The sequence below is a fragment of the Chaetodon trifascialis genome, chromosome 20 (assembly GCF_039877785.1).
Source record: "Chaetodon trifascialis isolate fChaTrf1 chromosome 20, fChaTrf1.hap1, whole genome shotgun sequence".
Classification (NCBI taxonomy): Eukaryota; Metazoa; Chordata; class Actinopteri; order Chaetodontiformes; family Chaetodontidae; genus Chaetodon; species Chaetodon trifascialis.
The window spans coordinates 2,666,920-2,691,477 of record NC_092075.1 but is presented as its reverse complement, the minus strand read 5'-3'; the positions used below and the strand labels follow the sequence as shown (position 1 = coordinate 2,691,477).

The window sequence follows — 24,558 nt, the reverse complement described above, 5'->3', positions numbered from 1 at the left end:
GAGCGAACACAATCTGAAAAACCTTGACTGCTGCAGCTTCTGCCTCCTCTGATTCACTGCCACACACACACACACACACACACACACACACACACACACACACACACACACACACACACATCTACTCCACACTGCCTGGTCACAGAGGACGTCAGTCGTAGATCTGCAACAGGGGAGTAAATGTCTGCAAGAGAGGACTGATCGCAGCTGACGGCCGGTGAGTAGTGCAGACGCACAGCAGGAAATTTATCACCAACATTTCTTCAACTCTCGTTTTTCTTATCGTCGCTCATCTTTTTGGTTTCTAACTCTGAACACATGGATGCTTTTAAGCTTTGTGGTGGCTGAAGAAGTGATATTTAACCCTGATGCATTGTGCTGTTTTTAATCATTTCTAACACATTTTGTGTCTTGGAGAGAGTGTTACACAGCTCTGACATGTGCACCCTAACACACGCTGGCAATGAGCATACATGCACACACACACACACACACACACACGCAGAGTGATGTCAGCGGGCTCTTATAGAGGATGAGTGTTGAGCTGAGCTTGTTCAGGTGAAGTGGAGTTCGGTATCCTCAGCAGGTTCGCAGTCTGCAGGCAGGGTGCAAACCAAACACTGCATCATACTGCACAAGTGTGGTGTGTGTGTGTGTGTGTGTGTGTGTGTGTGTGTGTGTGTGTGTGTGTGTGTGCGGTGCAGCTTTTAAGTGTTAGTGTGGAGGACAGAGTGTTTTTAATCATGCAGTACCACATGTCAGCAGAGCCGAACCAAAGTACACCTGAATGTGTTTTCTGTCACGGTTACTTCATGCATTGAATATCGACCACAGGGCTGATTCCAGATCTGACATTTGCGTTAGAGTCTGTTCTTGTTTCCCAGCAGGAAAATTAGAATAAATAAATTAGAGCAAAAACAGGAGAAGAGCTGAAATCAATTCTGTCGTATTTTACCTGAGTATTCACATTTTATGCTCATCTCCTCCCAACAAGAGGGAAGCATTATATTTTTACTGCACTGCATTTATCTGACATTTACTTTGCAGAGTAGTATTTTAAAACCTAAACAAATACTGAATGAAACAGCTCTAATCTGTTCCACCTCAAACAACTGCAGCATTAAACCGCTGTTGACATGCATCAGTAATGTGGGTTAGATTACATGTATGCTTTAAGTTAAGTTTGGTGATAAAATGTCAGAATTTTTTTGCAAAAGTACAGTTTTGAATGCAGCACTTTTACCTGGAATGGAGTTTTTGTAGTATCTAAAACTGCTTGGTTCACTGTTACGAGGTGAGATGCACTGATGAGGAAAAGCACAGAAGAAGAACCTCTCTGGATGACGCTATGTGGAAATCACATAACTTAAAACAATTCATCCTGAGGGGAACGTGAATGCATGAATCCATTCGACAGCGTGAGATTCATCCTCTGTGAACGACGAACATTTGAGTTTTATCCAAATACATGAAGTAAATGTTGAGGCGTGACACAGGATGAGTGAAAATTTTGACCAAAAAGACAAGAATGCAGCAGAGTTTACCAAGACACAACCAAAGTGTTTCAGTGACTGCAGCTCAAAGACGGCAACAGCATGACCGAATGCACACCACCTCCACGTCATCTGTCAAACACGGTGCAGGTGGTGTTTTGTCTTGGACATGTGTGCAAAGAGCTCAGTTTGTAGTCACTGCTGACGGAGCTGCAGGAAGAAGCAGAAGAAGCCAGAGCGCCTGACCGAGGACGGACGGCTGCAAACATGGCAGAACGTCTCAAGGCCAGGCGTGATTGATCATTGGATGCCTGGTCCCTGCGGTCCAAAACATCGCTGAGTGAATGTGTGTGTGAATGGGTGAATGCTGCCTTGTGTTTTAAAAGTGTTTTGAGCTGGCATACTTTTACCCATACTGAACATAAAAATAATTTTACCTTGCTGCAGTGGTGTAGACGTGCACTCCAGAGGGTGTCAGTCTCGTGGTGCGTTCCATTTGAACTGGGAAGTAGGAATTTTTTACCTAGAGGTCGGATTTCTGACTCAGAAAGTTGGAAGAATTTTACCAACACCAAGCTCAAAATCCAAGATGGCTGCTTCACGCGGGACTGAAAGCTGTAGTAATCTGTGTGTGAGTGTCAGCGCTCCTGTCTTATGTGGGTCTCAGTACAATCAGTTACTGCTGCGTTGTCATCAACTTGTTTTGCTAACGACGGCTAATGGTGGCTAAACTGGCTAGAAGTGGTCAGAGCAGGCACAGCAGAGGTTTACCTGGAGGCGGCCATCTTGGTTTTCTGACTTCTTGTGCTTGAACAGCTCAGGTGTGACATCATTGCCAGGTCTGATTTTCAAGGTGACGCAGCATTGGTACACAGTGACATCACTGCTGGGTGTGTGCAGCAAAACAACACTCATTAATTTTAAAAGGCTCCATAATTTCCCAAAACAGCTGCTCACTGTAGTTTTTATCAAACAAACGGGGGAAACAGTGCATTTGATTGGGACTAGTTTCAGTGGCGGATAAATCCACATTTGCCGTTTGTGAGTCAGAATAAATAAGTGTGTGTGTAGTTTTTGGACAAAAATGGAGCTCTATGGCTCAGTTCTTGTTTGTACAATTAATTTGTTGTTTGTTTTGATCTTTTATTTATCAAATTTACGGACAAAAAAAACAGAATATCACTTTAACCTTATTGTTTTTCCTTTAAATCAGATGTACTGGAGAACAGATGCTGGTTAAAAAACATAAAGCTGTGTGTTTTGTCATTTATTACCAGGTGGAAACTGAAGCATTGCTAATAGCAACACGTGCTATAAATACATGCTGAGTGATGCAGGCCAGTGATCATCACGTGATTTCAGCCAGTGCGGACTGAAGGCCACACATGTAATGAAGTAACATGCAGACGTACAGTATAGGATGCATTTCAACATGTATAGTCGGACATATTGTAGACATGATCTGTCTGTGTAATGTTTGATTGACGTGAAAAACTGAGTATTTTATATTATATTGTATTTTTCTAGCTTTTGAATCATTTTAAAAACCCTCCCAAAAGATGTGTTTTTCAGACTTGAGTTGAGACAAAGATGGCTACAACTCTTCTTATGATACTTCGTGTTCAGAGTGTAATTCGTCGTCATTACGGCACCATTTTGGTTGCTGCAGCAGATATAGTTATGCCCCCACACGAACGCACAAGCGACTACTTTGCATACCGCTGCAACATACAAAATAATACCTTTCCTTTTCAGATGTAAATCCTCGCCGTGCTTCAGTTTCATGAGCTGTGACTCATGCAGGAAAATGTCATGTCACTGTCTGAGACACTGCTAACTGCCACCTTATGTGGCCTAATAGAGAGAAGCAAGGACAAACAGTACAAAGGCTGATAGAAAGTGGTTGCCTCTGCTTGTGCTGCGGAGGATGAGCGCATGAAAAGGAGCCGCTGAATGGATCCAATATGCAAGCAAAAAGGACAAGAGCTCCATATGTTCTGCTTTCCCAAACCCCAAATTCACATACAAGTAGATTTATTGGTAAAGAAAACGGAATATAGAGCATATTTTTTATTTGAATCAAAATTCATTTGTTTTGAAACTGAAGCAATATCAGAATTGGTTGATGCACAGCAGAAATTCATGTACAGTATGGGTGTGTGCGTGTGATTTAGGAGAGGACATGGGATTTTCGTTTGTGTTTGTGTGTATGAGGCAGATTCATATTTCTTTTTAAGGAAAAAACATTCATGCACAAACAATGCATATTGTGTAACAGGCAGATAAAGGGTCAAAAAAGGAAAAAGGTCTGAAACAGTCCACACACTCAACACAGCCCTCCAGAGCAAGCTAACAATGTCAGGCTAACATCTACCTGCTGCTACTTGTGCTACCAGAAGGCTAGAATCTCAAAGACATGGCTTTGGTATGGCACAGGCTAATTTAGCCAAGTTAGCTTGCCTGGCTAAGCTAGCCCTGCTGAGCTTAGTAGCATCTCACGGGCACTGGCACCAGACAAGCACCCTCAACTCCTGTTGTCATTGCTGGCGTCATCATCAGCCACCCCAGAATGGCAGTGGACTTAAATTGAGTAAACATGCAGAAGAAATTTAGCAAAGGAAAAGAAAGCAAAAAGAACAAAGACAGGAGATAACACGTGGAAAAAAGAGAATAATAAGTAGGAAAGGAAGCTGTTGTGTTTGACCTGAGTATACACGTTTGCCTGATATAGAACTTTTCAAAGGTTGATTTTCTTATGCAGAATTTTAAAAGTATCTGTGTTTTCCACAGAAACCTGTCCTACTGTCTCCAAAACTGCCAGCAGGGACCAAGAGGGATGGAGGGAGAAGGCTGTAATCCCGGGGTAGCTATGGATTCCGGTAACCCCTTGCTAAGAGCGGTCTTCCTCCGTCGTCTGCGACTGACGCGACTGCTCCTGGAGGGAGGCGCTTACATCAATGAGAGCGACAGCCAAGGCCAGACGCCCCTGATGGTGGCCTGCAGGACCCAGCATATTGACGCCCAGAGCGCCAGCAGGGACAAGCTGGTCCAGTTTCTTCTGGAGAAAGGAGCAGACCCCAACATCCAGGACAAGGACGGTCGCTCTGCACTGATGCACGCCTGCCGGGAGCAGGCCGGCACTGAGGTGGTGTCTCTGCTCCTGGCCAGTGGGGCGGACATTAGCCTGGAGGATCAGTCTGGGACGTCAGCGCTGGTCTACGCAGTCATGGCAGGAGACTGGAAGGTTCTGAAGCTGTTGCTCGACACATGCAAGGCTAAGGGGAAGGAGGTGATCATCATAACCACAGACAAATTTCCATGTGGGAAACTGCAAGCCAAGCAGTACCTCAGCATGCCTCCTCTCAGTCCTATTGATCAGACGGACAAAACAACATCAGCAGCTCCTGCATCTCCCTCTGAAATTCAGCTTATCACCTCCCCTCAGTGCACCTCCTCTTCCTTACGTCCCCCAAAGCCTGTATTCTCCTTTAAAGAAGCCCAGTCCTGTGGTGTAAACTCACATCCATGTTCCCCGTCGAGGCTCCAAAGGCTGGGCCAGGCGGCGCCTTACGGACTGCAGCAGCACCTCCTGAGGTTGAACTCTGAGCCCTGGTTAAAGATCCCAGCGTCTCTGCTCGCCCAGCAGCCTCACATAGCCTCGTCTCAAGAAAACAGCGAAGACCTGGACCAAACTGAGGACCTCTGTCTCAGAATTCCCAAACTGGATGGGGACAGCAGCACAACTGGCACCTTCAAATGGCATGAAGGAAGACTGGCAAGGGACAAAGAACGAGAGGGAAATGAAAAGAACGAATGTGTCAAACACGCAGGACAAAAGATGTCCTTGCCAGGTCTCCTATCATCCCACTCTGCCTCCCACCCTAACCTCCATTCTGCAAACCTCGGAACAGATTCAATCACCTCCTCTTCCTCCTTTCCTGGTGGCAAAAATCTTGGCCCACCACTTCACAGCATGGCTTCGTCCAGCCTTCATAATATAATCCAGAGACGCAAGCTTGGGGCAGACATCTACAGCTCTGACCCCCAGCTAGCTGTGGACGTCCAGCATCTCCCTGAGGACTCCCAGCAGAGAGTAAGAGACCTTACAGATGGTAAGAGGCTGGCACCGCTGCGCTGCTCCAGCACTCTGGGCTCCAGAGAGTCACCATTGACCTCAGGCCCAAACAGGAGAGTTCTGTCGGGGTTCGAACGCAGAGGGTCTGGAGCCTTCTTGCTGGACCACAGCTCCCAGGCCCGACCTAGATCTCTGCCACCTCTGACCCTCAACTCTGCCAACTCCCCCGTCCTTAATGTTTATAGCTCCAGTGCTGGAGGTAGTTTCTGTGAGAAAGATCCTGGCCTAAAAGCGTTCCTTCCCTCTGCACCTCCTGGGCATCCCAAAGAGCTAACAAGGAGGATGCTGCTGAGGAGACACTCGATCCAGACTGAACAGTTCAAAACCACAGCTTGAAATTCAAGAGAAGTTCATTAGTGTGTTTCAGTGTGAAATGTTTTGTCGTGTGATGTGATGCAACCAAAGAAGAAAACAGAATATCTTCATTGATGTAACATGAAATCTGCAGGTACCTTCCTCTGCTTTGGTGTGCTGTGTGTTGTCACTGTGCATGTAGCTTCAATGTGTGAGTGTGTTTTACACCTCCTTAAAGCTGCTTTAAGAGGTTTTGGCCACTTGGGGGCAGCAGAGCAAACTGACAACACAACATCTGATACAGTCTCACCATATTAAGTCCTTTCAGATAACATGTCGACAAACAGTTTACGACTCTGGTCTCCTAAGAAAAATACTCTTCAGCTGCTAAATGTTCCTCCAGCTAGTCTCTGCTGAGTTTACTCAGTGCCATGCTGGACACATACGGACACGGAAAACAGGGTTGATGAGAGCAGAATTCAGGTTGACAAGCTACAGTAAGCTAAAGCTAAAGAGCGAAATCAAGGGGTTGGTAATTCTCTGTGGATTCATTTGACATTATCATGACCATTTGATCCATTGTTACTATAATAAACATTGATTAGTGCAGCTTTAAAGACACTATCTGCATGATTTTACAGTCTCTGGCACTGGCGCCCCCCAGTGGTAATATCAAAAAGTCACTGTGGAAGACATCAACAACACTGCTTCATTTTCTACGTCCTGCCATCAGAAGGTTTTGAAAGATGCTGCACTCAGAGAGGTTCAGCATTTTTTATTGTTAATTGTTTTTAACGCTCATTATTTGCACAAGTCGAGTCCCAAATACACGTCTGTGAAAATTCAATGTCAGCCACAATGTTTACTGTGTAAGAACAGCAACAAGATTGTGTAATAAATGAATTTATTATAATAAAAAGGCATCACAACGTAATGGATTCACTTTGTAAAAGCACATTTGAAGGTGTTTGTCCGTTATACAATTGATAAAGAAACACACCAGAACACACACGAGAACTTACTTCAATAAACTGCTAAAAACATTAAAAACATCAGTGATTCCCACATATTTACATGCTTATATTAAAAAGGAGGATTAAAAGATGGTAAAATACAAGCGTTTCGTGTCATTGTAGAAAGAGCTATTAAAAACAAACGGGGTTACGCATCAACGTGTATTCACTCCACGACCGAGTGGCTCAACTCCTGAACGATTTCAGATCGCAAAATAAATACATCTAACAGCGTCTGTGGCAGTGAAATACAAACAGAGGTACAATACAAAACAGACGTTGTTTTCTTTGCCATGTGTCTCATCAGCTCAGACGGGCTGCTTCCTTTTCTACAGTCTGTCGCGTCAGCCTCACACAGCAGCCAATCAGATTGAGTCCCCTCCGTCACCTGTTGGACAGGCGTCGGATCCTGGTGGAGCTGCTCAGGCCCTGCGGTCGTAGTCGCTGACCATCTTCTTGATGTGGTTCAGTTTGGACTTCAGGTATTTACACCTGCGCTTCTTCACCTGGTAATCTGGAGTCTGCGGCGATGACGAGAAGTTCATGAGCACAAAAAATAAGACGCAACGAGTACGAGTTAAAAATAATGTGCTGGAAAGTGAGTATATTTACTCAAGTACTGCAATGAGGTACTTTTACTTAAGGTGGGTATTTCCATCCTCTGTTACTTTATACGTTCACTCCACTTCATTTATCTGATACCTTGACTATGTGTTGTATTATTAATCAGCAAAGAAACTGATAAATATGATAAATTTACACATTACAGGTAAGAAAAGATCAACTTTATTGATACCGGGGGAATATTGAAGTTACTCAGCAGTATTTAAAGTAAAAAAACAGCTTTAACCTTTACCAGCTGAAAGTGATGAACACAATAATGCATCAATAATTATAATACAATAATAAACATTATTCGGAAAAATGAGCACTTTGACTTCCAGTAATTTAAGTATATTTTGATGCTGATACTGCTGATTTGTACTTAATTAAGTTTTTGAATGCAGGACTTCTACTAGTAAAAGAGTATTTTTACACTGTATTTCTACTTGAAGTTAAGAAAAGGACTGAGTACTTCTTCCACTAACCTTTTTCATGTTCTTCAGCCTGTTGTATTCATCCAAAGCATCCTGTTAAAGAAAGCATCGACAGTTTATCAGACACACAGTTCAGCATGGAAGTGGAACATCAAAATCTCACATTTTACAATATTTTTTATCTTTAAAGAGATTATATTTTTATCTTTAAAACTTAAAACTTTTGGCCACTTTGGGGTGAGAAGAATAAGCGTAACATATTGTCGCCTAATAAAGTTGTGATTGGAGACACAATCATTAATTTGGACTCATTGATTCTCTCTTTTAGCTCTGTTTTTGGTCTCCACCAGCTCTTCAGCTGCTTATTTGTGGGCCGTAAAACCAAAATAATGAGTTGAAGATGCTGAAATGCTCTGTGGAGCTGAGGCTGATCATCCTCTGTACAAACAGCTCCTTTCACTTCGCTCTCACCAGGTACTGTGGGCTGCCCTCCTGCAGATCGTCCAGCTCTCTGTCCACCTGGGACAGGTTCTTATTGAGGGCGTCCAGCTCCGCCTGCAGGTCTTTGTACTCCTGGTGTTCGCGGTCAAACTCACGCTTGTAGTCGCTGCGCTCCTGCTCGTTTGCTATGGGAGGAAATTCACTGTAGAAACACGAGAGGACAAAGAGAAATCAGAAAGAACACCTCTTTATGAATCTTTCTGGACTCTAAAGCAGCGTTCCTTTTCTGTCAGAAACACGCTGAAATAAATGATTTTGTGAAAAAGACTTTTAACTAATTAATATTTTTCCACAATGCAAAACACAATGTGGTCGTCAGAAAATATTCCAAATCAGCTCCACTTTGAACGCTGCCTACATGTTGATGCATAGGAGATAATTATTCAGTAATATGTTAAATACTTCTGATACTTCTGAGCTTTTAACTGTAAACTTGTAATAGAGTATTTTCACTGTGGTATTCCTACTGCAGCTGAGATGTGCGTCTTTCACTTCCCCCCACCTGTCAAAGTCGTTGTCGTCCAGCTCGTCTCCTGACGAGTTATAGTCGGTGTCGTAGTCTTGTCCGTCAGCGCGACGCGGCCGGCCTGCACGTCTCTTTTTGGGCCTTCCGGCCGAGCTGGCCACCTCCGAGTTGGTGCTGTAGGTTGGCGCCCCGTTCCGCAAAGGCAGGTGCTCTTCCACTGCAGGCCTGGGGGGCAGCAGCAGCCACAGGATTAATATTAGATTAATTCAACAGAACCAATTCATTACTGACACGAGGAAGACCTCACAATGATCGTAATTTTACCCAAAGGCAAAATAAATTCTGCAAAAAACTGCTGTATGTCTGGCAGATCTGCCCTCTCTTCACTTCCTGATGAGACGCAGCAGGAAGTAAAACACAGATACGGTGATTTATGATCGGCGGTTCATCTCGGATGATTAAACAGGCCAACAATGACTTCCTGTTTCCCCTCATTGTACTTTGTTCCCTAATCAGCACAAAAGTATGTCACTTCATTCCAGTGATGCAGGAAAAAGTGATTCATGAATTTCTTAATGAAACTGGGAACATTAATGACGGCATGAGAATAAACTTAAAACAAAAAACAGTCTGCTGAACTCTCCTGGTATCCGTCTTCTCCTTATAGAAAAACGCATAATAACCTGCTCCACATTTCTGCATGACAACAAGTTCCAGCAAGTTCTCTGACAGCAGCGATCCGAAGATCAGCCGAAAGCTGTGCCGCCTCTCCAAATTACAACTCCATACAGCATGTCCTGTACACTAATGGACCCAAAATCAGCTAAAAGAGAGAGAACACTGACTCCAAATAAACCTGTGTTTCCTGAGTGTAACTCTCTCTGCTGCCATCTGCTGTGCACTGATACACAGTACACACAGTACACACAGTACACACAGTACACACCGTCACTGCAGTTCATCACAGTAGCAGCTGCGCTCAGAATACTCACGGCAGCGTGTAGCTGTAGGGGGGTTTGTCGTAGTTTGTGCTTTCGTCGTCCAGGTGACTCCTGGAGCCCCTCAGCTTCTCGGGGTAGTCTGACATCGGGAGCACTTCAGGGGCAGCGGACACATCGTTCACCTTTGGGAGGTAATTCACACACATTTAGCACTCGAGTGTGTTAGAGCTGCAAGCAGATTAGCTGGCAGCTATTTCTATAATCAAATTTTAAAGTAAAAATGCCAAATATTTGCTGGTTCCAGGTACTGTGAGGCTTCTCTTTGTCAGACATGCTGGTAAACTGTTTGGGTTTTCAATTGTTGGTCGGACAAAACAAGACGTTTAAGAACTTAAAAGACAATTTCCACCATTTTCCCACATTTCATAGACCAAACTATCCATCAGTAATGAAAATAATGTTTAGCTGCAGCACTAAAACATATGACTTCCAATATCTGTTGTACCACAACAGAAATCTGATCCTTGTATAAGATACAGCTGCACACAAATAATGCAGAGTAAGTCGACGGGCGACTCCCTCCAAACAAACCTGCTGGATCTCTTCCAGCTCTGGTATGATAAGCCTGCATGGACTTGTCCTCGAAAATGTGAGACCTAATCAAGCTACGCCCTGCTGCACGCCTCCAAAACAGCATGTCTGTGCTGCAGGTGGCTGCAGAAACACAGACAGAATCCCACAAGCTCCAGTGAAAGAAATGCCTCTGGTTCCCAGTATCATGTTGCTCCTCTGCTGACTGGTGGGTTTCACGTTTAGAGCTCTGGTCCGACCTGTTCTTCCTCTTCATCGCTGCAGTGAACTCAGCTGAGAGGACTTTTGCTGTTCTGAATGTCATCATGACTTCCAGCTATTAACAAAATGAGTCACCTCCTCATCGCGACTCAAATATGTAAAACACTCCTGAAAATAGCTTCAGAAAGGATGATTCAGCGGGAAATAAAGCCTCAAGTTCGAACTGACAGGCAGGATTCTTAATTCTTTCGATTACACGACATGAAACTGTCATCTGTGCCACACCTTGAAACCAAGCATGCTGGGAAGGAGGCGCTCTTTGCTCCACACTTCCCCTCCCCCGCTCATAAACAAGCGACAGCAACCAAACAGGCTGAACCACTTCAGCTGATGCACACTCGAAGGCTGCACAGGTAAGCGCCTCACCTGAGGGAAGCTTTGAGGTTCAGCTCTCAGGTCTGGAGCTGCTTAATCAACAAGTCTGCCCACATTTAAATAACTGGCAACTATCTGACAGTGTAAGCTGCAAATAACGATCACCTCCTGATGATTTTTCTTCTCATTGATGCATTTTTTTGTCTATAAGGTGCCAGAAAGTAGTGAAAAACACCTGATATGATTCCACACACTATCATATCTGCCAAATACGAGCATCAGATCCTCCTGTAGGAGCAGCAACTGTGAGGCAAATCTGCCTTAAAATCATTATTTGACCATCAACACTGTCGCAGATGAATTTCCTGCCAATCACTGTGGCAGCTCTGCGAGTGTTAGAGTGAATCACGGAGCAAAAATGACAAATATTTCCAAGTGTGAGCTTCACAACTTCCATCGCTGAGTGTAAGATACAATCTGAAAGAACACAATAATCAGAAAAAGGAGAAGAAGAAGTCTTATATTATTCACTTCCTCATCAAAACCAGACACATGAATATTAAATCTGGAAGCATGATGGGCTTCAGGAAGGTGGTACATCTTCAGACTGAACGGTTCATTAATCGATTAAGAGAACCACATGAACGAAATAAAGCTGTTTGGTCTGTGAAATGTCAGAAAACCTTAAAAAAAATGGCAGAGGTGACGTATTTTTCAAGCAATGGCTGATCAATGAAAGGACTGATCGCTTCCTCTCCACGCCTCCGTCACTCACCCACGCCTCCACATCCCGCGGCGGCTCCATCTCGTCGATGACCTTCACTTTCTTCCACAAAATGTTGCTCTTGCCGTAGCTTTGGATTTTCTGGCGAGTCTTCAGAGCGAAGACGAGCATGATGATGAGAGCGATGCTGACCAGGAAGCCGAACACCACGGCGACGGCCTGAAAGGAGAGATGAGCAGCAGAGTCACCGTTAGAACAGCAGGTAAGAGGCGGCAGGAATAAAGAGGAAGTCGAGCGAGTGTGTTCACCTCCTGGGGCTCCACCACACAGTAGTGGTAAAGGTACTGGTTGACGAACACCCCTGAAGTCTGTGGTCGTTGGTACTGAGCGCACAGACCAGCAATCTGGCTGCCGTAGCCGGATCCAGAGGACTGAGCCATGGGGTTCACCGCTACCAGGTACACTATGGTGGCTATTAGCGTTAGCACCGCTAGGATGGCGCAGATGATCACCACAGCTAGGTAGAACCTCCTGCTTTCTGATAGGCTCTGGTGAGACACGATGATGATGAAGATGGCCAGGGATGCGATGAAGGTGATGGCTGCCATGGCAATCATGAACCCTTTGCCCTTCCGGGGGTCATTGTAGTTCCCTCCAATTCCTCCGTAGCCGTAGCTGTTTCCAGGTCCAAACGCATTGCCGTAGCCGGCGCCGTAGCCGGCGCCGTAGCCGGCGCCATAGCCATAGCCTCCTCCCCCAAAGTTACCCAGAGCTCCCTGGTTGTCCCACGCCAGCGTGGAGGCAACACAAGCAAATATGGCCACGCACATCACGATGACCATGATGGCCATGATCTTGAGGATGCCCGGTGGAGACGCCCAGCGGTAGAAGTGCTGGAACTCGTCGTCCGGGTAGTAGGAATAGGCCGGCTGGGGAGGAACGTTACTGCGAAGAGAGAGACAAGACAGGAAAAACATACTGAGACTGTTTCAGATGTCAAAAACATGAGTTCAGCAAAGGCCACGAGGACTCTCATCTTACACACAACTGAATACGGAACGGTGGAATTAAAAAAAAACACTGAAATTTTTCACTTTGAAAAACATTCTGTCGACTTTTAAGAGATCTGAGTTACATAAAAGTCTAAAATTTTGATTTTCAGAGCTATTTTGATCAGCTACAGGTAGAAAATTCAAGTGGCTGAAAGTCAAGTTGACCAATCAAGCCTGAATGGAATCCATCAATCCTACTGGATTAAAGCTGAAAACCCGAAACACTGAATTCGTGTAGACGGTTTTCAAAGCAAAATAAAATAAATGTATTTAAATTTGCAACATAAAGAATTCAGTAATGGCTACATTTCAATCAAATTCTCATGAATGTGGCCTTCCTGAGCTTCCGTATCAAGGGTGTTATCGTCACATGGGCAAACAAATCAAAGGTTTACTCACTATCCATCGGACTCGTAGGGAGGTGGACTCCCGTTGGGCCTGGAGGACATGTCTGCTGGATCTGCTGGATCTGCTCTGTGAGAAGAATCTGCAAGACTTCTGCTGTTAGGACGGATTTACTCATTGAGACATATTCAAAACTGATGATTATCTTCATTAATCTGCTGTTTATTTGTCTATAAAACATCAAAACATGGTGAAAAATGATCATCACGGTTTCACAGTTTAAGAAACGACTTCAGCCATGAATCCATTACACACAAAAGAATAAGTTCCTGTTTATTTTTTCACAGATCAATAAGTCGATTTATAGTTTCGGCTTTATTTGGAAGTCACAGCACAGCCACCATAAACCACTGTGACCTTTCAAAAGGCCATTTTCAGCAGCTGACAGCAGCCGGACAGAAACGTCTCTCCGCTTCAGGTTTGAGTCATAAAGTCTGAATTTTCCTGTTTCTTCCACTTTGAGAGACAGCCAACACGTCTCATTCATTATAATCCCGCAAATCTCACGCATTTTTCCTCTTTATTCTGACGGCATGGCAGCCGAGATGCTGTTGAGGAGATCAGTGGTTTAAATCCGACAGCTCACCTGTCTGTTCACAGGTAAAAAGTTATTCAGGATTCAGAACCAGAAACAGAAAGAAGACTCACCTGTCGCTCTCCTCTGCGCCAACTGTTTCACCTGAAACTGCTGCTGCTGATAAAAACAGAGCAGGCCACACCCAGGTGAGCTCCGGGCTCCGTCAACACGGCCCCGCCCCCGCACAGGTGTCACGTTACCGAACAACACCGGAAGTCCTCCGTCTTCAGAGAAATGCCTTGAATGCTTCAGTGAGTGAAGACGACAGACATTTAATGGGACAATCAGGGATTTTCAGGTGATTTTCTGATTCTGTCAAAGAAAACAGCAGCGAATTAATCAATCAATGGATTGATTGAAGGCTGAATCAATAACCCACAAATAGTTCATATTTAGTATTGAACTCAAAGTGTTTTAACACCTCAGGAAGGCTTTTCTCTGCATTAGTACGGCGTCCTGAGAGTGCCAAAGTGTAGTAAAGCTGACCAGACAACTCAAAAACATAAGTCAATACACTGATCAATAATATCGTTGATAAAATATTGACACAGAGGGAGGTGTCCGGAGAAATAAAACTGTTCGCACTTTGTACTTCAGTTGTCTTGTAACCTTCATCAGTCATTAGTTTCATTAGTCATCGCACTGCCTCTATGGATCGGCTGGATTTGATGGTTTTATTTATTTATCTATTTTAGTTTTATTATCTTGAACTGAAACGTTTGGATTCGTTAGTTTTTGCCTGTTAAAAGTTATTTTCTCTGAGAACACAAAGAGTCTGCTGCAGGGTCCTGTTCTATAACAGCTTTAATGTATTATATGATTTTAAATCAAGAGCACAAATCACTAAAATCACGTGCAAATGTATTTTGGTGGTTTTCTTCATTTCACCTCCTGACTTCTGTATAATGAAACTGGAGCATTTAAAGAAAATATAATAATATAGTTCTAAATATAGTTATATAATATTGATGATGTTGATGATGATGATATTATTTATTGACATCTTTTTTAACGTGTGCACAGACCAAGTAATATGTTTTCATTTATTAACTGATGGATGGTGAAGAAAAATATTCTCTTAACCAACTGGTTTGGAAATTAAAGTTTAACACTTTATTTTCCTTTTGAGTTATTCAACTAAATATTTATTGTGGCATCTTATTTCCTGATAACCCTAACCCTTTTTACTACATTTTTTTGAGTTTGGGAGTCTGAACTCAGATCAATATCAGTATTCAGAACTAAAAGTGAAATATTAAAAGTTTTGTCCCATCAAAAGTCCAAAACACAAATATTTATTTTTTTATTGTATGAAGATGAAGAAAAGCAGCAAATCTTCACATTTGAAAGTCTGGAACACGAAATGTTTTGGAACATTTCCTCTGCTGGTTTTAGCTCTGAGGCATTTTTTCCTCTCTGGAGTTTCATTTTACTTTATTCTGCTCAGTTTCACACAGCACAGCTGGCATTTCTTCCTCTTTTCCAGGAAAAGAGAAGTGTGAGTGTTGATGAGCGAAGGAAAGTGGGACCACAGACAGTCAGTACAAGCAGAACTGTATTCTGAGGACAGAAAGCACCAACTGATCACTTAAATTATGAAAGAATACGGACATTTACAGCGACATATTTACAATTACACTCGATGGCATTAGAAGAACGCAGAGCTCTTGATATCATTTCCATTCAATCCAAAGGTCCAGTGGTGTAAAGCAGATAAAATGGAGATATTTAGGCACTTTGGTTATTTCAGTGACTATAAAATACATTTAATCTATGAAATGGCAGAACAGTGTTAACACAAAACATGCGACATTACAAACAAACAGTGCTACAGGACATGCTTATATCCAGATTGAGACTTTTATCAAACAGTTAACGCACATAAAAAAGTGTGCAATTAAAACAATGCAAACAATCGTCACAGCAGTCCAAGAAACGGCGAGGAGGAGGAGGAGGAGGAGGAGGAGGAGGAGGAGGAGGAAGAGGAGGATTGGTCCACATGAGGCTGTGAAATGATCACGACTGACAGCAGGAACACAGCATCGTCTCTCCCACATTCACAGCGGATACCAGCGTCATTCTGAAATTACAGTGGTAAGGCCTCGAAAACAATCACAGTCACAGTATCTCTCACACACACACACACACACACACACACACACACACACACACACACACACTGTGTACGTTCAGCTCTTTGCATATTCAGACCATTTTAAAGGAGCAGTTTGACATGTTCACAAACGCGCTTTGTGGAGGATACGATGAGCTCGATTCCACTGAACGAACACAAAGCTGCAGCCGGGACACAGTTAGCTTAGCATAAAGACTGGAAACGAGGGGAAACAGCTAGCCGGGCTGTGCCTAACACACAGTAAAAACATGCATGCATGCCAATTAAAATTTGTCTTTCATTGGATGGAGCAGGCTAGGAGCTTCCCCTGCTATGCTAAGCTACCTGGCTAACGGACGTAGCTGCATCGTTATCCTGCAGACATCAGAGCGGTTTCGATTCCCTCGTCTCTCAGACAAGCGAATTTCACAAAATCTCAAATTATTCCTGTAAGTAGTGTAAAAACATGTTTCCCCTTTGCTTGTACTTTAAAACCACAAACAAACCGCTGACAGACGTCTGCTGCACAGATTTAACCGACGCAGCAGGCTGGAAATCCCAGTCTGGTCCTGACTGGAGCTTAAACGTCATGCTGATCTCCAGCTCTGCTGCGCTGTCAGTCACAGTTCTGTATTCGCGGCGTTCCCGGCGTGGAGTCCCGTGTTTAGCTGTATCCGTCGTTCCACTCCATGACTTTATCGTATTCTTGGATCTTCTGTTTGATGTGCGACAGTTTGCTCTTCAGGTACTCGCAGCGCTCCTTCTTCTCGAGGAAGGTGGGGTCCTGGAGCAGAGGGGAAAGATGAGATGAAGGTTTTACTCTCAGGCAAAAACGGCACTTTATTTTCAACTGTTCATTCCAAAAAATCTACTGAAAACACGTCAGCGAGCCTCGCTGCTGCTCTGGTTGACACGTTCTTCATCACCATGAACACACACACTGGAGTTTATTCCACACACACCGTCCTGCTGCCACAAACACTCAATACAGCACCAAATGAGGATTAATCCGCCGCTGAAAATAGTCCCAGCAGATGCTCTATTTCCAAATGTTTGAGTAACAGCTGCTGAAAACTAAAATGAAATATATAGTATAGTGCTTTTAAAGATTTGTCTTCAGTAAGAACCACTGAGAGCCACAGAACCACGAAGCAGGAACACGACAGACAACGCATGGACGGACGGCGGCCTCACGTTTTTCTTCCTCTGGTATTCCTGAAGGATTCTGTGGATGCGATCGACCTCCTGGAAAAAGACAAAGAGACGATATTAAACTCAACACGAGCACGAGCCGCAGTGATGCTGTCACGTCCACCTCCTGGATGGAGCAGAGGGGGAATGTGAGGGTGGAGGGGAAGTTCAGCAGGAAGCAGGAAGTGCAAACACAGGAAGTTACCAGACGGGAAACGAACAACAACAAGAGCGGGCGCAACAGATGAGCGATCAGTCTCTGTCTAAGAGGCGTCCTCAGGTTACGCTGATGGACTCACTGCACCATGTGATATGAACATATACGACAAGAGCGAGTGTGAAACAGATAAATATTTACAGATTAATATAAATGATGAGGTTAAAATGGTCCCGCAGCTCTGCAGAGACTCAGCATAAAGACGAGAGTGACCAATCACCATCTGGCTGGACGGGTGCTGGGGCAGCGTGCGCATCATGGCGTCCATCTCGTCAAACTTCTTGAGGGTCGCCTGCACCTCGGCGTGGAGCTCTTTGTACTCTGCGTACTGGTCGTTGAACACGGCTCGGTACTGGTCCCGCTCCTCGTCGGACCGGATGGTCGGGTACTTCCTGCAGAGAGGAGGTGGAGAATCACGCTTCAGTGACGGCGAGCAGTACTGCAGGTACTCGCTACTTCATACAATATACCATGAAAAGCAGTCAAAGACACGTATGTTTATTTCATGATCGAATGTAGGAATTAAAGCTGAATCGATCACAATCATTGATTTATTCTCAATTTCTGGTCAAAAGCGTCAAAGATTCGCTGGTTCCAGCTGCTCAGATGAAAGAATTCATGTTTTCTTTCCTTCACGCTGAATCTGCTGCCGACTGTTCAAACAAACTCGGGTGTGTTTGCCTGTTTCAGTGCGGCTTCGTTATCAGCTGAGACCGACCAATCACAGAGGAAGCAGCCAGCGATCAACACTCACGCGATGTAGTCAGGCAGGATGACGGGTTTGGGGATGTGTCCTGATGGGATGGTTCCCTGCAAAACCTTCGGTGGAACGGCTTTGGGAGCCGCCTGGATGGGAACGACCGAGGAGCCCTGAACCCGTTCTGGACCTTTGGCTGCAGGAGCCGAATCTGGAACCACCTGCAGAGACACGGAGACACAGAGAGGACGTCTGAGTGACTGCAGTTTGAGCCACGAGTGAAATGAAGAGCATCACAGGTCACTCACCAAAGACTGCGCAGCTCGCAGGCCGGACGGATGCATCTGCGCATACAGAGCAGACAAACATTTAGCATCTATTACACAGACTGGACATCATGTTTCTAACTCACTGGACGGGCTGCACAGTCTCTTTGCATATGCACCACACGGACGTTTGTGGGCTTAGTAAATGAACACATGAATGAATTAGCTTCATTTACGTTGAGCTCTTTACAGCAGAGTCATAAGACACAATGCAAACACACCAAAGCAGGCAGCTTCATACGAGGAAGATGTCGGTGAGCCTCGGCCTCACGCTTTGTTTTACAGTTTAACGACACTTTGCATCATGTGCCAGAGACCAATCATGCAAACTGAGGTCAGATGCATGTTTTAAAAATAACACATGATGTAACAGAGCTTCCTGCAGGAATATAGATGATCTAGTTTTCCACGTCATGAATTTTATTTCAGTCTGGAACAGGCGTGGTTTTAAAGAAAAGTCCTTGTGGAAGGTCCCGGTTCATAGCTGCAGTCTGATTTTCAGTCATCAAAGTGAAAGACATCCTCAGCCTCTCAGGACCAAACAGAGGACACTGAGGACACCGCAGCCGGCTGAGGTCTTACCTCCTGGCAGTACCTCTCCCTGTGCCTGCGAGCGGCTTCGTGCCTCCACATCTTCAGGCACACCATGGCTCCGATCAGATACACGACCATGGTGACGAAGAGGAAGATGATGGCTGCGGTCTGGCCGGCCTCGGTTCTGCAGAACGCACCGTTGATGCCATTGTTGAAGACAGGGAAGGAGCAGAGCCCTCCGCGGGTCGTGTCTCGCACGTAGACGATGCCTGGGAAACAAAAAGCATCGTTTTGGTCTGATATGTTAAAGATGTTTGTCTTTCAAATTTCTGATGCTTTCTATTCAAAAACAGAAGAAGAAGAAGAAGAAGAAGTAAACCTGAAGCTGCCTCTGAAGCGTGGTGCCGTTTAAAGCTGCGTGAAACTGAACAAACACAATAAATTTACTGGATTTAAAGGTTCTTCCTGTTCATTTTGGCCCTGAAGAGATCTGTTCCCAGATCAGTTTCACTGACAACAAACTCTCCGGCATCAGGAAGAGGTTCAAAGGTCAGTTTACACAGGAGGTTATGAAGAGAGCAAACGAAGCGCCTGGCTGCTGTTTGAAGACAGAAACCATCATTTTACGCAGCTCATGATTCTTTCCCTCGCGTCCTTTTGTTCTGCATGTCAGGTTTTAATAAACAAAAAACAGCTCAGTATCACGAGGATGCTGCACAAACAGCGTCTGAGCTGCTTCCTCTGGCACCCGACGTATGAGACGTCGCCACCCTTCCATCGCTCTGCACCGAGGCGGCGAGGACTCAGACGACGGAGCAGCAGCCCTGAAGCCAAAGTTAAGTCTCCGCTGAGTCTGCGGGTTTTTGCTCTGGAAACAAACAGCGAAGCCTTGATCTAAACCGGCTGCTAACGGTTAACTTGTGAATAAAGCCGAGCTCTCTGCGCGGACGCGGGGTGAATGAGTGTGTTTGCAGCTCTACCTGCCGCCATGTAGAGCACCGCCAGCACCAGGTTTATGGTGAACTCCGTCAGAGGCCACCAGGAGGAGTCCAGCAGGATGGTGCGGTAGTACATGGTCATCCCCAGCACCAGCACTATGACCGTCACCAGCCAGGCCAGCCCCGCCACCACCAGCACGAACGGGGTCTTGGGGCCGGTGTAGTAGCTCCCGCTCATGCCGGCGCCGTAGATACCCGGTCCAGGAGACGAGTAGCCAAACATGTTGAACCACTCGTTGTCTTTGTGGATGTAAGCGCAGACGCAGGCAAACACCGCCGCCCCCAGCAGGAGCTCCACACATCCCAGAATCCTCAGCAGCCCGGGCCAGGACTTCATGTAGGCGTAGCGCTGATGGTACTCCTCCACCCGCTCGCTGTAGGTCAGACCTGTGTGGTAGGTGCGTCCCGACACGGACTCGTGGGCGTCCCGCGGTTCCAGGAGCTCCTTGCGTGAGTTGTAGCTGCCGTTTGAGCCGCCATAAGGGTCGCGGTACGATCCAGGGACGGAGGGAGAGTGCGGAGGGGAGCAGCGCACCCCCTTGGTGGTGCTGTTGTTGTTGTTGTTGGAGGAGGAGGAGGCAGACATGGACCAGGGCTTCTTACTGCTGTGGTTACTCCCTCTGAAGAAGTTCTTCCACGAGTCTGGGATGAAGCGGTGGACCGGCTTGATGTCGAGGGCGGGGTCGTGGTCCGGGTCCGGGTCGGCCTCGCTGCCGCTGGGATCGAACTCGGGGCCCACGGGAGGCTGGTCCGGCAGAGGCGGAGGAGGGAGGGGGTCGGCGCTCTGAGCGTGGTGAGCCGCTCGCTGGTTGCTCAGCGGCCGCAGGTCATCGGAGTCGGTTCGCCGCAAAGAGCCCTGAGGAACCTGGTCATAGTGGGGCCCCTGGTGGACGCGCTCAGTGCGCCCGTAAAAGCCTCCTCCATAGGACATGAGGATGGTGATGGTCCCTGAGCGTCCGCACACACACACACACACACACACACACACACACACACACACACACACACACACACACACACACACACACACACACACACACACACACAGCAGTATTAAACCACAGCTTCGCTCCTCGACAGGAAACTGAAACTGAAGTCATTTTTCAAGCAGAAATGCGAAACATTTGCTGGTTCCAGCGGTTAAAAACGAGGATCTGTTGCTTCATAACATTAGAAATGAAGTTCGGTTGAACTTTTAAATACCAGACCAGACCAGCAGAGGTCATCAATAATGGAAACAACCTATTATATCTGATAATCTGTGACTGGACTCATGTTTCAGCTCTGGGTTAGATCATCTGCACACATCAGGATTATTTCCATATTGATGAATCCGCTTCCTTAATTCATCGTTTGGCATAAAATGTCAGGAAACAGAGTGAAAACAGTCCAAAATCCAAAGATTTTCCATTAACTCCCCCGTCAGACAGAAGCAACAGAACCTGCAGAAAATGTTTGAGTTTCTGCCTGAAAACGGACGATTCATCCAAAATCACCTCGTCATATGATCACCAGCTCTGACCAACAACGGCACTGAGAAGGCGAAGAAAGAGGAAAAACCAGAAGACAAAAACAAGTCCCCGACCCAGGAGACACTGGACAATATTCATGCAGCTGTGGCCGAACAATGAAAGCGAAGCACCCGAAGACACCAGAGAAAAGACGTTACCCAGCGTCCTCCATGCAAGCCCGGTCCAGAATGCATTTCTGTGCCGTGAGCCAATCAGAAGCTCAGACTCTGTCGACTCATCGAGCACAAAAACACACTCTGGACCTCAAATCAGCACGTCTCATTAAGGGGACGTGATCTGGAGAGGTAGAAGGTAAAATAACGGAGCCTGGATACCTTTCACACGCAGTCACTCAACAGCACTTACATGGGCCTGCAGGTCACAATCAAACCTGGTATGAACGCACGCGTCGACGGCTCACCTGCGAAGACAAAGGTGTGCAGAGCAGGTGAGTGTGTGCGTGTGTGTGTGTGCGTGTGTGTGAGACAACAACAACAAGGAGAAAAAGTGACGTTTTCATTGTTTAACTTCATTATTTAAAAGCTCAAAACCCAAATCAATTCAATTCACAGCGACATGAAAGTGTGAAAAGCAGCAAATCTTTACATGCAACAAACGACTTTAATGGTTCATCAATAATCAGATTGATTGATTGATTAAGGAGCTTTCATCCCGGAAAATAAAAGTAAACATGCACCGAATGCTCCATTGATTACTGATTTTCTAGCTGATCGATTGATCGCAGGATTCTGGATTCAGGACTTCTACTTCTCCTGGAGTACTTTCACATCACTGTACTGGTACTTTTACTTAAGTATTAGGATCTGAGTACTTCTTCCTCCACTGCTGCCGGCTCTGTCTGTACCAATGCATTATGATAATATGATAATATGATAATATTATTAAAATAAATATGATAATAATGTGAACGTTTACTAAAACATGTTTTATCTTAATAACATGAGTCTGTCCTGTAATAACACGCAGTTTTCTTGTATTCACACGCAGTATTCTTGTAATAACACGCAGTTTTCTCGTGTTTTCCGCGGCTTTCCGTCGTGGCGCAGCGTCCTCCGCAGCACCGGAGCGCTGCACTGAAGGAGGCCTCGCATGAGCGCTTCCTCCCCGCGGACCTGCAGCGGGCACACGGCCAAACACTGGCTCCAGGAAAGGTCTGCTGCCCGCTCTGAGCTGCCTGCTGTTCAGTCTTTACGGATCCTCAGCTCGTTTTGTGGACGTCAAACAGGCTGTAAGTCCGTTAAAGCTCCTCCTGAATGACTTTTGTCAAGTTGAAGCTCGTTACGGTGACGGAGGTAAACTTCACTGTTAGCGAACTCACCGGTCACTTTAGCTCCTTCCCCGCTTCAAAAGTTCACTTTCCACCGATCAATCGGCTCCTGATCGATTTCTAACGTGGCGCATTGATTAGCTGCTGTTTTTAGGATGGAAGAGAGGTCTGTGGTGGGCTCACCTCGCTCGCTCTTCTTCCTTCTCCTCTTCTTCTTTCTCCCGTTTCGGTAATATTAAACCACAGGTTTCCATCGGACGCGACCACGTGACCTGCCCATCCCTGTGACGTCAGCCCGTGGGAGGGGAAATTTACCTGTTTTCAAACAGAGTCTGAGCAGCTCACCTGAGGCAGACAACACCTGACGACCTGACTGTGCTAACCTGGGCCGGAAGTAACCAAGTACATTTACTCAAGTACTGCCCTTCAGTACAGCTCTGAGGTACTTTACTCACTGTACAAGGTACAGGTTTAGTTACTTGTTACTTTGCACATTTACAGTTAATCCACAATATAAATAAACTAACAAATGATGATGTATTATTACAGGTTAAGTAACGAGTGGTGGGACAAATATTCAGATCGTTTACTGAAGTAAAAGTAGTACTACACTATGAAAATACTCCAAGTTAAAGTCCATGTATTTAAGATCATTCCGAAGTAAAAGTACTTGAGTATTATCTGCAAAATGTACTGATGTGTCAAATATAAATACTCATTATGCCAAAAAAATGGTTCATTTGATGGTTTTAAGGACTCAGTGATCAATCAATCAATCAATCAATCAATCAATCAATCAATCAATCAATCAATCAATCAATCAATCAATCAATCAATCAATCAATCAGCAGATTTTGCATCATTTTCCTCTAACTGATCACGTTTGGAAGAATGAGAATGGTAAAGAATGAGAGGTACATTTGATCTTCTACAGATTAAACAAACGAGGTAAAACATGTTGACTGGCGAGCTTTAAAGCTGCTGGTTGGCCGTTTTTTGGACACAGGCTAGGCTAGCTGCTCCTGCTGGTTTCCACCCCTCATGCTAAGCTAAGCTAAGCTAAGCTAACTGGCTGCTGGTGCAGCCTCATATCTGGTCGATCGATCAGTCCTGTCAAAGTGTTTCTTTAATAATCAGCTGTGACTGACGAAGCGTTTGACGCATCGTTTAGTTCAACCAGCAGTGATTTGTTGTCGAGCTCGTTAAAGTAATGTTCACACCTGAAGGCGAAAACACTCACCTGCCTGCCTCACCTGTCCAACGCTGCGCTGTTTCACATGGAGGCTGCTGGAATCTCTATTATCACACATCAGCAGCTAAAATGACCTTAAAATGTGTGTTAAACACTTTCAGGAGCAGCTTTCAGATTTTAGATCCTTTCCACAGAGTATACACAAGAACACTTTACTACAACACGAGTACTTTTACTTGAAGTACTTTCTGCTGATAAATTACATACTTTTACTAATGCAGGATTTTTACTTGCAGCAGAGTATTTTCACTGTGTGGTACTTTTACTTCAGTGAAGGATCTGAATGCTCCTCCACCATCGATCATCTGTGGCGAGCGTCATGTCGGCCTGCTGAGCACTAGGTGGCGCTGTGTGGCTAAAAAAGGCAGCTGAGACATGACAGGATGACGGAAAAAGGTGAGTTTGAAGTATCAAAGTATTTCAGTTGTTACACCTTCCAGCATGTTAGCATTGACACTGTGAGCTCGTTAGCATGCTAACATCAGGTTAGCCTCTGAGCACGGCTGCAGCTTTAAGTCCAGACTGCAGACTCTTCGTCTCGTTGGTTGATTCATGGACTTCAGGTGTTTTCATGCGAGCTGATTGGATCCTTGTTTTTAAAAGCTGATTGTTTCCCTAACACGGGG

The 24,558-nt window shown here is 45.3% G+C and overlaps 2 protein-coding genes across 2 annotated transcripts; one reads left to right on the top strand and one right to left on the bottom strand.

Annotated features, from left to right (window-relative positions):
* The first annotated feature begins 68 nt into the window (after positions 1–68).
* ankrd34ba (ankyrin repeat domain 34Ba) lies at positions 69–6,929 on the top strand. Its single transcript, XM_070989312.1, has 2 exons — positions 69–217; positions 4,284–6,929. The coding sequence occupies exon 2, from the start codon at positions 4,330–4,332 to the stop codon at positions 5,962–5,964; it is 1,635 nt and encodes a 544-aa protein (XP_070845413.1). The 5' UTR covers positions 69–217; positions 4,284–4,329; the 3' UTR covers positions 5,965–6,929.
* marveld2a (MARVEL domain containing 2a) lies at positions 6,811–22,926 on the bottom strand. The gene is made up of 17 exons (XM_070989419.1): positions 22,864–22,926; positions 21,759–21,813; positions 19,864–20,829; positions 18,932–19,152; positions 18,332–18,367; positions 18,081–18,244; positions 17,547–17,718; positions 17,113–17,163; positions 16,584–16,702; positions 13,223–13,324; positions 12,080–12,716; positions 11,823–11,990; positions 9,932–10,062; positions 8,976–9,164; positions 8,444–8,615; positions 8,024–8,065; positions 6,811–7,456 (listed from the first exon to the last, which is right to left on the bottom strand). Exons 3-17 carry the CDS (start codon positions 20,810–20,812, stop codon positions 7,358–7,360), a joined length of 3,252 nt encoding a protein of 1,083 aa, XP_070845520.1. The 5' UTR covers positions 20,813–20,829; positions 21,759–21,813; positions 22,864–22,926; the 3' UTR covers positions 6,811–7,357.
* Positions 22,927–24,558: the final 1,632 nt, after the last annotated feature.

Excerpts from the sequence above, each read along its gene's own strand:
- ankrd34ba (XM_070989312.1), top strand. The coding sequence starts at position 4,330 with ATGGAGGGAGAAGGCTGTAATCCCGGGGTAGCTATGGATTCCGGTAAC.
- marveld2a (XM_070989419.1), bottom strand. The coding sequence starts at position 20,812 with ATGTCCTATGGAGGAGGCTTTTACGGGCGCACTGAGCGCGTCCACCAG. Across the intron at positions 16,703-17,112 it reads AATACCAGAGGAAGAAAAAC|GACCCCACCTTCCTCGAGAA; the intron begins GTGAGGCCGCCG and ends CCTCTGCTCCAG. Across the intron at positions 11,991-12,079 it reads GTGTGGTGGAGCCCCAGGAG|GCCGTCGCCGTGGTGTTCGG; the intron begins GTGAACACACTC and ends CTCTCCTTTCAG.